Source organism: Cetorhinus maximus, unplaced genomic scaffold (assembly GCF_964194155.1).
Source record: "Cetorhinus maximus unplaced genomic scaffold, sCetMax3.hap1.1 HAP1_SCAFFOLD_667, whole genome shotgun sequence".
Classification (NCBI taxonomy): domain Eukaryota; kingdom Metazoa; phylum Chordata; class Chondrichthyes; order Lamniformes; family Cetorhinidae; genus Cetorhinus; species Cetorhinus maximus.
In genome coordinates, this window is record NW_027596609.1 from 125,574 (window position 1) to 139,088 (window position 13,515).

The following is a 13,515-nucleotide window of genomic DNA, read 5'->3' on the forward strand; positions in this document are numbered from 1 at the left end:
AGACCTGTATTGGGGGTTCAGTGATGTACCGTGTGGTCATTTTTATTTCCTAGAGTTTCACCTTCATTTCACCTTCAGGAGTCGTAGAGGAATATTTCAGATTTATTTTTCCCTAAAATTTTTTTTAAATGAATGCTTTTCTGGCCTTTCCTGTGAGGATGCATGGCTGCTGATGGTTAGGGTGGAGGTCATTGCAACCAGGCTGACTAGTTCACAATCGATGGACCAGTCAATCGTCTTCTGTCCATCTTTATGGATTTTGTGCATGGAAATTCAATAATGTGTTCAGGGCAAATTTAGCCTCAAACTGGTATTAAAGCATCAAGGATCCATGTGGACTTTAAGGAATAGAATTTATATATTTCGATGCGAATATTAGTTAAGAGATAACTAAGCATGCTAATTCAGCATCCTGACTATTAAATAATGCTTTCACACATTCAGTTAATGTCAAAGCTATTATGGCAGTGTCCCACTGGAGCTTCATGGGACCTGTAGCTCTGTGCAAATTTCCTCCATTTTGCTACAGCACCAGGAAGTTTTGAACCTCTATTGCCTCCATCCACAGGTGGAGATCTGTTAAAGCTGACTAGGGATGACGTTATCCAAATCTGTGGTCCTGCAGATGGAATCCGACTCTTCAATGCTCTAAAAGGGAGGTAAGTGTGCCTTGCAGTCCAGCTTCAGATGTGTGGTAGAAGTCTTTGAAGGTTAATAGCATTTATATTCTCAAACAGCTTCAACCTTCATTAAAGTTGCAGGTTGAGAGGGCGGGAGGAGGCAGGGAAGCAACCTCCATAGTTTTAGATAATGTTTAGAGCTAACATTTTTTCACTTTACTTGCAACAAGTAAACAAAATAATACAAAGATGGATATTGGTATTCTGAATGTTTGCATGTTAGGGTCATCTAGGAGAGTTGTGATTCTATCCAGTGTGCCTTCAACTGCTAGATGAGGACATTTCATGTGCCTGAAAAGAATGCATGCTGTTTTAAGTAGTTGTTATGCTGACAGACCTTTTGGATGTATTTGGATTTCCAAAAAGCATTCAATAAGGTACTACATAAAAGGTCACTGTGCAAGATAGAGCTCATGGTGTTGGGGGTGATACATTAGCATGGACAGCGGATAGGGTAACTAACAGGAAACACAGTCGAGATATTTTCAGGTGGGGGAGTGCCACTGGGATCAGTGTTGGGGCGTCAATTATTTACAATCTATATTAATGACTTAGAAGAAGGGGCTGCCTGTATTGTAGCCAAATTTGCTGATGCTACAAAGATAGGAAAGTAAATTGTGAGGAAGGTTTTTTAAATTCATTCATGTGATGTGGGTATTGCTGGTTAGGCCAGCACTTACGGCCCATCCCTAATTGCCCCTTGAGAAGGTGGTGGTGAGCTACCTTCTTGAACCGCTGCAGACCATGTGGTGTAGATACACCCACAATGCTGTTAGGGAGGGAGTTTCAGGATTTTGACCCAGTGAAGGAACAGCAATATATTTCCAAGTCAGGATGGTGATTGGTTTGGAGGGGAACTTCCAGATGGTGGTGATCCCATGCGTCTGCTGCCCTTGTCCTTCTAGATGGCAGTGGTCATGGGTTTGGCAGGTGCTGCCTAAGAAGCCTTAGTGAGTTTCTGCACTGCATCTTGTAGATGGTACACACTGCTGCTACTGTGTGTCAGTGGTGGAGGGAGTGAATGTTTGTGGATGGGGTGCCAATCAAGCGGCTGCTTTGTCCTGAATGGTGTCAAGCTTCTTGAGTGTTGCTGAAGCTGCACTTATCCAGGCAAGTAGAGAGTATTCCATCACACTCCTGACTTGTGCCTTGTAGATGGTGGACAGGCTTTGGGGAGTCAGGAGGTGAGTTACTCACTGCCGGATTCCCAGCCTCTGACCTGCTCTTGTAGCCACAGTATGTATATGGCTAGTTCAGTTCAATTTCTGGTCAATGGTAACCCCCAGGATGTTTAGCGTGGGGAATTCAGTGATGGTAATGCCATTGAATGTCAAGTGGCGATGGTTATATTCTCTCTTGTTGGAGATACTCATTGCCTGGCATGAATGTTATTTGCCACTTGTCAGCCCAAGCCTAGATATTGTCCAGGTCTTGCTGCATTTGGACATGGACTGCTTCAGTATCTGAGGAGTTGTGATTGGTGCTGAACATTGTGCAATCATCAGCGAATATCCTGACTTCTGACCTTATGATGGATGGAAGGAAGGTCACTGATGAAGCAGCTGAAGATGGCTGGGCCTTGGACACTACCCTGAGGAACTCCTGCAGTGATGTCCTGGGACTGAGATGACTGACCTTCAACAACCACAACCATCTTCCTTTGTGCTGGATATGACCCTAACCAGTGGAGAGTTTTCCCCCTGATTCCTATTTGACTCTAGTTTTGCTAGGGCTCCTTGATGCCACACTCGGTCAAATGTTGGCTTGATGTCAAGGGCAGTCACTCTCACCTCACCTCTGGAGTTCAAGGGCAGTCACTCTCACCTCACCTCTGGAGTTCAGCTCTTTAGTCCATGTATAAACCAAGACTGTAATGAGGCCAGGAGCTGAGTGGCCCTGGCGGAACCCAAACTGGGCATCAGTGAGCAGGTTATTGCTAAACAAGTGCCGCTTGATAGCACTGTTGATGACCCCTTCCATCACTTTACTGATGATCGCGACTAGACTGATGGGATAGTAATCGGCCGGGTTGGATTTGTGCTGCTTTTTGTGTACAGGACATACCTGGGCAATTTTCCACATAGCTGGGTAGATGCCAGTGTTGTGGCTGTACTGGAACAGCTTGGGTAGGGGCATGGCAAGTTCTGGGGCACAAGTCTTCAGTACTATTGCCAGAATATTGTCAGGGCCCACAGCCTTTGTAGTATCCAGTACCTTCAGCTGTTTCTTGATATCACGTGGAGTGAATCGAATTGGCTGAAGACTGGGATCTGTGATGCTGGGGACCTCTGGAGGAGGCCGAGATGGATCATCCACTCTGCACTTCTAGCCGAAGATTGTAGTAAGTGCTTCAGCCTTATCTTTTGCACTGCTGTGCTGGGCTCCTCCTCCATTGAGGATGGGGATATTTGTGGAGCCTCCTCCTCCAGTGGGTTGTTTAATTGTCCACCACCATTCTTGGCTGGATGTGGCAGGACTGCAGAGCTTAGATCTGATCCGTTGGTTGTGGAATCGCTTAGCTCTGTCTATCACTTGCTGCTTATGCTGTTTGGCACGCAAGTAGTCCTGTGTTGTTGCTTCACCAGGTTGACACCTCATTTTTAGGTATGCCTGGTGTTGCTCCTGGCATGCCCTCCTGCACTCTTCATTGAACCAGGGTTGATCCCCTGGCTTGGTGGTAATGGTAGAGTGGGGGATATGCTGGGCCATGAGGTTCAAGATTGTGTTCGAGTACAATTCTGTTGCTGCTGATGGCCCACAGTGCCTCATGGATACCCAGTCTTGAGTTACTAGATCTGTTCTGAATCTATCCCATTTAGCAGAGTGGTAGTGCCACATAACATGGAGGGTATCCTCAAAGTGAAGGCGGGACTTCATCTCCACAATGACTGACTGTGCAATGGTCACCCCTGCCGATACTGTCATGGACAGATGCATCTGTGGCAGGCAGGTTGGTGAGGATGAGACCAAGTATGTTTTCCCCTCTTGTTGGTTCCCTCACCACCTGTTGCAGACCCAGTCTAGCAGCTTTGCCCTGTAGGATTTGGACAGGTCGGTCAGTAGTGGTGGTACCGAGCCACTCTTGGTGATGGACATTGAAGTCCCCCACCCAGAGTACATTCTGCACCCTTGTCACCCTCAGTGCTTCCTCCAAGTGGTGTTCAACATCGAGGAGCACTGATTCATCAGCTTGGGAGGCAGGGGGGTAGTGCGGGCGGTGTACGTGGTAATCAGCAGGAGGTTACCTTGCCCGTGTTTGACCTGATGTCATGGGGTCCAGAGTCGACGTTGAGGTCTGCCAGGGTAACTCCTTCCCGACTGTATACCCTGTGCCGCCACCTCTGCTGGGTCTGTCCCGCCGGTGGGACAGAACATACCCAGGGATAGCGATGGCGGTGTCTGGGAATTTGTCTGTAGGTTGATTCCATGAGAATGCTTGACTAGTCTGTGGGACAGCTCTCCCAATTTTGGCAAAGCCCCCAGATGTTAGTAAGGAGGACTTGGCAGGGTCATCAGGGCTGGGTTTGCCATTGTCGTTTCTGGTGCCTAGGCCCATTTGCACTGGCCTGTGACGTTTAATGAGTTGCACCCAAGACTCCTCTTGCTCCTGCAAAGCTGATTGATCTGTGTATTTTCCCCAATGTTTTAATTTGATTGGGAGTGTGAATAGAATAAACTTAAATGTTGTTGCTTTCTGCCCTGACACCAAGGACAGATTAAATACTTTGCTTAAAGTACTAATTTGTTGAGTGATCGGTCCCCCTAAGATTTTGTCCCATCGAAATAGTTGCTAAGTTTGGTTCCAAGCACATCAAAAATGGTAACTTCTGCTATTGCAGGAAACTATGGTGAATAGAACTTTTTGGTACCACAGTTTCTTGTGCCAAATGAAACTGAATAACTCTGTTGATTTTAAAAATGAAAAATGATGATTGCAGACCTAATACCCTAAATTAATCCAGAATGAGGAAGAGAAAAATAACACAGAATCACAGAATTGTTATGGTGCTGAAAGAGGCCACTTGGCCCATCATGTCTGCACTGACTCTCTGAGCATTTTAACTTAGTGCCAATCTCCTGCCTTTTCCCAGTAACTCTGAACATTGTTTCTATTTAAATAATCATCCAATGCCCTCTTGAAAGCCTCAGTTGAACCAGCCTCCACCACACTTCCAGGCAGTGCATTCCAGACCCTAACTACTCGCTGTGTGAGAGTTTTTTCTCACCTCACCTTTGCTTCTTTTGGAAAACACTTTAAAACTGTGCCCTCTGGTTCTCTATCCATTTATGAGCAGGAACAGTTTCTCCCTACCTACACTGTCCAGACCCCTCATGATTTTGAAAACTTCTATCAAGTCTCCTCTTAGCCTTCTCTCCAAGGAAAACAGTCCCAACCTCTCCAATCTTTCCTCATAACTGAAGTGTCTCATCCCTGGAACCATTCTCATAAACACCAAGAAACTGAAGATTGTGTGCGGATCCAAGTGATTGAGTCATGTACTGGAGAGAGCAAGGAAGGAGGAAAACTGCTCTCCCTGCACTATCTCGAGCTTTTCAAAATAAAACGATTGAGAGTTTTATTTTGGTGTAACTGGTCAGACTTTTAGAAACCTCATTACAAAATCCTGTTGTCAATTGCGTTTTGAGTTCCTTTTGAAGCTTGAATCGTGTGTAATTTTAGGTGCTAAAAATAGACTTTGCGTATCGAATAGCACTTTTTAGTTGGTGTGATTGTACCTTTTGAGACAATTGACAAAAAGCATATTACCTAAATGTTCGTGCATTGGGAACAAAAACTGTATTTAGCCCTTAGAAATAGTGACTGGCGGGTGCAGTATCCAGTTTAATGATTGCTCTTGAAGACTTCTGTAGCATTAATGCATGAAATAAATTTGCTTTTTTTTTAGGTGAATTTATGATTTGAGTTCTTAGAAGTGTGGAGTTGTACACACCCAGACTCCTGTCTCCAAACTTGATCACCAATTACCAGTTGTGATATGCTTTTATGTTCCTTTCTTGAATTGTTTAGTGGCAGTGATTCGGTCAACAAAAATTATGAAGCAATTTTTAAGAATAACATACAATTGGGCCATCAGATTTTATGGGGGCAGGAAATCACTTGTTTAATCTGTAGGTTAGGGCAAAACAAGTACAGCACAAAAACTGTTTTGTACAGGAAAGGAGGAAAAAAAGCGAGAACTTGCATCTATATAGCATCAAGCCATTTATTTCCAAGTGTTGTAAATCAATTTGCATTCAATGAACTGCAGCCACTGTTACACACAATAATGCAGCAGCCACTTTGAATGCAGCAAGATTCCACAAAATCAGCTGGATTAATGACCAGCAACCTGTTTTGTCAATGATTCTTAAGGGAGTTTAAAACAGGGAGGAGAACCGGGAGTTCAGTTTAAAACAAGGAGGAGAGAGCGGGAGTTCGGTTTAAAACAGGGAGGAGAGAGCAGGGAGTTTGGTTTAAAACAGGGAGGAGGGAGCAGGGAGTTTGGTTTAAAACAGGGAGGGGAGCCGGGAATTTGGTTTAAAACAGGGAGGAGAGAGTGGGAGTTCGGTTTAAAACAGGGAGGGGAGCCGGGAGTTTGGTTTAAAACAGGGAGGAGGGAGCAGGGAGTTTGGTTTAAAACAGGGAGGAGGGAGCAGGGAGTTGGGTTTAAAACAGGGAGGGGAGCCGGGAGTTTGGTTTAAAACAGGGAGGAGAACCGGGGTATCTCTTCCGTGTCTGTTTTGATTGGCCAAGTGGTTTAAATCAGGAGACATTATTACAGCTGAAGAATACAGTTAAGAAATTCACTTATAAATATTTAACATCCAAATTAACTAAATGGAATAGAGATGGTTGGGCAGGCGATGTGTTGCAGTTGTAGTACGTGGGAGCTGGTGGTTGCTGGTGTGATCCACGGTGACCACATCTGCAGCAAGTGTTGATTGTTTGAGGAACTTCAGCTCAGAGTTGATGAGCTGGAGTCCGAGCTGCAGACACTGACACATCAGGGAGGGGGAGAGTGACCTGGACACTGTTTCAGGAGACAGTCACACCCCTTAGATTAATTACTTCAAATTTGGACCGTGGTCAGGGGCAGGAGTTTGTGACTAGGGATCCAGAATTTAGCTTTGAAGGAGCCCCAGCCAGTGCCCTTGTCCAATAGGTATGAGGTTCTTGCTCCCAGTGTGGACAAGGGCATAGACTGCAGGGAGGATGAGCAAACTAACCACAGAACCATTCAAGTTGGGGGAGACAAGAAAAATGTAGTAGTATTGGGGATAGCATAATTACGGGAATCAATACTTTTCTCGGCAGCAAAAACAGTGTGTCCCAAAGGCTGCTTTGCCTACCTGGTGCCAAGGTTAAGGACATCTCTTTTGGGCTTGGAGTGGGAGGGGAAGGATCCAGTTATCGTGGTCCACGTAGGTACCAACGACATTGATAGGGCTAGGAAAGAGGTTCTGCTGAGGGACTAAGAGCAGCTTGGGGCCAAATTAAAAAGCAGAACCACAAAGGTGGTAATCTCCGGATTACTACCTGAGCCACATGCAAATTGGCATAGGGTAAATGCATGGCTCAAAGATTGGTGTGGGAGGAATGGGTTCTGATTCATGGGGCACTGGCACCAGTATTGGGGAGGGAGGGAGCTGTTCCCTTGGGACAGGCTTCATTTGAACCATGCTGGGACCAGTGTCCTGGTGAATCGTATAACTAGGGTTGTAGATAGGACTTTAAACTAATTATTGGAGGGAAGGGTTCAATTAAAGGGAAGTTTTAAAAATCAAAATAAATGAGAAATAGATGCAGGGTAGTGAAGAGGTGAACTATTATCAAAGTGCAAAACAGGAAGGGGCAGAAAATATAAGCAGAAGAGTGCAGCAGAAATTAGAACCAGAATGAGTAATAATGGTAAAAAGTCAAAGCTTAAGGCTCTTTACAAATGCTGCGTGCATTCAGATAACAAGATCGATGAGTTGACGGCACAGATAGAAATAAATGAATATGACTTGATAGCTATTACAGAGAGATGATTGCAGGTTGGCCAAGACTGGGAACTTGATAGTCAAGGGTATTCGACATTCCAGAAAAATAGGCAAAAAGGAAAAGGAGGTGGGGTAGCTTTGTTAATAAAGGAAGATATCAGTCTGGTGGTGAGTAGTGATATAGATGCAATAGATTGTGATGTGGAATCAGTTTGGGTGGAAATAAGGAATAGCAAGGGGAAGATGGGTGCGAGTTGCCTCACTGTTGGGCAAAGTATAAATTTGGAAATAATGGAGGTGTAAGAAGGGTGCTACAATTGTCATGGGTGATTTTAATCTGCTTATTCACCGGATAAATCAGATTGGCAGGGGTAATGTGGAAGACGAATTTGTAGAGTGCATCAAGAATTGCTTCTTAGAGCAATACGTTGCAGAACCTACCTGGGAACAGGCTATTTTAGATCTAGTAATGTGTAATGAGGTGGGATTAATAAGAGATATCGTAGATAAGGATCCTCTAGGGGTAGCGATCACAACATGGTAGAATTTCAAATTCAGTTTGAGGGTGATCGACTCGGGTCTCAAACCAGTGTCCTCAACTTAAATAAGGGCAATTACAGAGGTATGAAGAAAAAGTTGTCTAAAGTGGGCTGGGAAAATAGACTAAGGGGAAGGTCAGTAGATGAGCAGTGGCAGACATTTAAGCAGATATTTCATAGCGCTCAGCAAAAACTTATCCTGGTCAAAAAAAAAGGACCCTGAGAAGGATCAACCACCTGTGGTTAGCAAAGGTGGTCAAGGAGAGTATCCAATCAAAAAGTAAGGCATACAAAGTGGCGAAAACTAGTGGTAAGCCAGAGGATTTGGAAATATTCAGGAACCAGCAGCGGACGACTAAAAAGCTAATAAAGAGGGAGAAAATTGATTATGAAAGTAAATTGGCAAGAAATATAAAAACAAACAGCAAGAGTTTCTATGGGTATATAACAAGAAAGAGAGTGGCTAAAGTGAGCGTGGGACCCTTGGAAAATGTGACTGGAGAATTGATAACAGGGAGCAGGGAAATGGCAGATCATTTAAACCAATATTTTGCACCGTTCTTCATGGTGGAGGACACTATAAACATTCCAAAGATATCAGATAAATAAGGAGCTAATGGGAGGAAAGATTTTGTAACAGTCTCTATCACGAGGAACAAAGTGTTTGAGAAACGAATGGGACTAAAGGCAGACAAGTCACCAGGACCTGATGACCTGCATCCAAGGGTTTTAAAGGAAGTGGCTGCAGAGATAGTGGAGGCATTGGTCGAAATATTCCAGACCTCACTGGATTCCGGGAGGGTCTCAGCGGATTGGAAAACCACTAATGTGATGCCCCTGTTCAAGAAGGGAGGGAGACAAAAAGCAGGAAACTATAGGCCAGTCAGCCTAACATCTGTCATTGGGAAAATGCTGGAGTCCATTATTAAAGAAGAAATAGCAGGATATTTAGAAAAGCTTAACGCAATCAAACAGAGTCAACATGGTTTTGTAAAAGGGAAATCATGTTTGACAAATTTGCTAGAGTTCTTTGAGGATATAACAAGCAGAGTTGATGAAGGGGAACCGGTAGATGTAGTGTATTTGGATTCCAGAAGGCATTCGATAAGGTGCCACATAAAAGGCTATTGCACAAGATAGGAGGTCACAGTATTGGGGGTAATGTATTAGCATGGATTGGGGAATGGTTAACACACAGAAGACAGAGTTGGGATTAATGGGTCTTTTTCAGGTTGGAAAGATGTAACTAGTGGAGTGCCACAAGGATCAGTCCTAGGGCCTCAATTATTTACTATCTATGTTAATGACTTGAAGGAGGGGGCAGAGTGTAACGTATCCAGATGTGTTGATGATGCAAAAATAGTTGGGCGAGCATGTTGTGATGAGGACATAAGAAATCCAGCATTTTCTATTACTATAACTGGAGGCACTTGCTGCTCTTCAAGCAGTTTTTGTAGGATCTTTTGCATGAGGCTGAGCCCTGGTCTTGAGGATTGAGATGAAAGAAATTGACTCTAATCTTGAATGGAGGGGACTGGGGAACGTTCTAGAAATGTACAAGGTACGTTGATTGTCTTGGTGCCGTTCCCTGCTCTTGCCCTGTATTAGGAAACTTCTTCAACTTTGCTTCTAGTTTCCACCCTTCTCCCACCTTCACATGGTCCATCTCTGACTTTTCGCTTCCCCTGCTAGGTTTCTCTCTCCACTCCTGGGGATAGGCTATCAACTAATATTCATTATAAGCCCACTGACTCCCACAGCTACCTTGACTACACTTTCTCGCGCCCTGCCTCCTGTAAAGGCTCCAATGCATTCTCCCAGTTTCTCCATCTCTGTCACATCTGTTCTGATGGTGCAACCTTCCATACTATTGCCTCTGATATGTCTTCCTTTTTTCCCTCAACCGAGGATTCCCCCCTCCTCCCTGCCCCACCGTGGTTGGTAAGGCCCTCACCCCTTCTCCTGTCTCCCAAAATCATGAAAGGCTTCCATTTGTCCTCACTTTCTACCCCACTGCCTCCGTATTTGAAGGATCATCCTCCGCCATTTATGCCATCTCTGGTGTGATGCCACCAACAAACACATCTTTCCCTCCCCTCCCCTTTCGATATTCTGAAGGGACCATTCCCTCTGACATCCTGCTCCACTCCTCAGTCGCCCCCAACACCCTGTCCCCTTCCCATGTCACTTTTCCATGTTAGCACGGAAGATGTAACACCTGCACTTTCGCCTCCTCGCTCTTCACCGTCCAAGGCCCCAAACACACCTTCCAGGTGAAACAGTGATTTGCTGCTTGTACTTTCAATTTGGTACATTGCATTTACTGCTCACAATGTTGTCTCCTCAACAATGGGGAGACCAAATGCAGGCTGAGTGACCGCTTTGCGGAACACCTCCACTCAGTCCGCGAGCATGAGCCCGAGCTTCCGGTGGATCGCCAGTTTAATTCTCCACCTTGCTTTCACACTGGCAACTCTGTCCTCAACCGAATTCAGTCTTCTAGAGAAGCTTAACAAAAGCTGGAGGAACAGCACGTCATCTTCTGATTAGGCACTTTACATCCTTCTGAACTCAATATTGAGTTCAACAATTTCATACTGTAATCTTTGCTCCCCCATTTTGTCACCTTTTCTTTACAGTTTTTGGTCTTGACCTTGTTTTTCTTGTCTTTGCTTTCCTTTCAGACAGCAGGTGTTCACTATTTTGCCACTTACACCTCCTCTGGGCCCATCTTTTTCTTTACTGGTCCCACTTGGCTATTCCCACCAACTCATTATTTTTGTCATTTAATGTCTCCCATCTTGTGCTCTGTCACAGACCTGTGCTTTTGTCTTTTCTTTTCCCAGCTCTGGTGAAAGGTCACAATCTGAAACGTTAACTCTGTTCCTTTCCCCACTGATACTGCCTGACTTGCGGAGTATTTCTAGCATTTTTTGTTTTTGTTTCAGACATAGCAAGGACTTGCATTTATGTAACACCTCATGCGTTTTGGATGTTCCCAAGTGTTTCACAGCTCATGAATTACTTTTGAAATTTTATTTTTCTTTTATTTTGTAGGCCAATTTGTGGAAAGTTGCTGTGTGAAAACAGTGCGATAAATAACCAGTTTGATCCATTTTGCTGGTGTCTGAAGGAATTATCAGCAATGACCCCCCCCCCCCCAGTTCAATTAAATATCCAGCAACAATATAGAAGTAAATATAGGCCATTTCCAATTGCAAACCTATTATTTTCAAATCTTTCATGACTTAAAATAGTGCTCCAAGGAGGTCATGGGCCCCTCTGCCTGTCACTGCTGCAGCCAGAGGCTGCCCCGACCCTTCAACAATGTTGGCCAGTTGCTGAGGCCTTTTTTTCCAATTTAAAACTTTTAAAAGTTGCTGAGAGGGCACCTCCATCTTGCAGCAGCCTCTCTTCCCTCATGCCTGAAATTCATTGAGAACCCGCCCACCACCCCTAATTGGACAACAAACTCATGTGCTGGCCGTTATCTGTCTGAATTGGGGAAAGTCACTGCTGGGTGACTGTTGCCATGCAGTGTGGGGTCAGGATCCCCTTTTGACCATAATGTTGGGGTCCCAATCCAACATCCTGCCCTTGAAGTTAAACTTTTAAGATCCTCAACAGAGCAAGGATGAAATTCTCAACAAAACAGTATTTGTATCGCAGTTTTCATTTTCAGTATGATTTCACCCTTTCTAATCCATTTTAGTTTAAAATGCTTTGCAGACAGAAATGTTTTATGTGCAGATAATACTGAGCTGTGTATATTTCTGTGTTGGATTGTGCGTGGACCTGTTTCCTCTTTTTGAGATACAGTGACACTGGCTGGTGTTTGTCAAGTTAGTAAAACTGAAGGCATATGGAATTGGAGGCAACCTATTGACACGGATAGGGAATTGATTAGAATGTCGGAGACAGAGCAGGGATAATGGGTATGTACTAGGCGGTACAGTAAGTAAGAAAGAAGAATTTGCATTTAATAGCACTTCCATGAGCTCAATGTCCGAAAGTGCTTTACAGCCAATTAATACTTTTGAAGTGCAGTATTGTGGGAAAATAGTGTAAATGGGAGCAGAAAGTTATCTTAAATGAGCAGTCAAAACTCTGGCAGATAGAATTCAGTGTGGGAAGTGTAAGGTGTTACTTTAGACCCATGAAAGAGTTCAGATTATTTTCTATATGCTGAGCTGCGAGGAACTGTGGCAGACTAGAGGGGTTTTAGGGTCCATGTACAAAAGAAAATCAATAAAAACTAGTAGACAAGTACAAAAAAAATTTCAAAAGCAAGTTTGATGATGGCCTTTATCCCAGGAGGGCTTGGAATGCAAATGGTAATTCAACTGACTGGGGGTCAATTCAAAATTTCAAAACTGAGAATGATAGATTTCTGTTGGCCAGGGTATTAGAGTTGGGAACCAAGCTGGGCAGATTGAGTTAAGATGCAGATCAACCATGGTCCAATTGAATGGCGGAACAAGCTTGAGGCTGCATGGCCTATGTCTGTTCCTATTTTATTAATGTTCACTTTAGATTTGGGCTTAGCTCTTGTGCTAAGCAATTTGGGAATCCACGTGCTCAATTGAATAAATCCTATGCCAAGCTTTTCATGTCTTCTATTGTGAACTTATTTTTTGTTAGTTCATATAGTTCATACTTTTCCCTTCTGCATTTAGGATGGTCAGACCGAGGCTAACCATTTATGTTTGTCAGGAGTTGCAGCAAGTTCGAGAGCAGCAACAGCAGAAACATGAAAATGGTGATTCTGTGAGCAGTTCTTTCTATGGTGAGTAAATCAATGTCCCACACTGTACTTCACTGAAATTAATTTCATTTGCTGTGCTTTGAGCAGTCTTATCCAGTAGTTTATTAGAAATGGGAAGAATTCATCCCTCCTTTCCCTTGCATGTGCATGTACAACAATACATGCTTATACTCCAAAAGAGGATGCAGAAAGGTTATCTGTGCTGGAAAAGGCAGGTGAAAGGGTTAACTGCATAGCTGCCAAATGTCAAATCCTTGCCCTTTTTAAAATTTATTGTAATCCATTGCATAAGTGACCAGTTAGGGGAAAGGTGAATCGGCTGCTGTTTTTTGCTTCACTCTCTCAGGGCAGGCCCATTCCTGGCTACCAGTGATCCAGCACAGTTCTTGAGAGTCGCAACTCTTTCATGAAGATGCAAAACTGGAGCATTGCATTTTGCTTGTGTGATTATCCTTGTGCTTCTTGACTCGCCTGTTTGAATTTAGAAAGCTCGTTGACTTGCCACGTCAGTTCTCAGCTCTGCTCCATGTTATATTTAGGTTTTTAC

The 13,515-nt window shown here is 44.0% G+C and overlaps 1 protein-coding gene across 1 annotated transcript in view; it reads left to right on the forward strand.

The window, feature by feature from the left end:
- Positions 1-13,515, forward strand: part of LOC144674471 (transcription factor CP2) — a 145,780-nt gene that overhangs the window by 99,089 nt on the left and 33,176 nt on the right. Inside the window, exons 12-13 of the mRNA XM_078535807.1 lie at positions 569-659; positions 12,880-12,989. Of these exons, the coding sequence (XP_078391933.1) occupies positions 569-659; positions 12,880-12,989 (201 nt within the window). The remainder of the gene's footprint in view (positions 1-568; positions 660-12,879; positions 12,990-13,515) is intronic.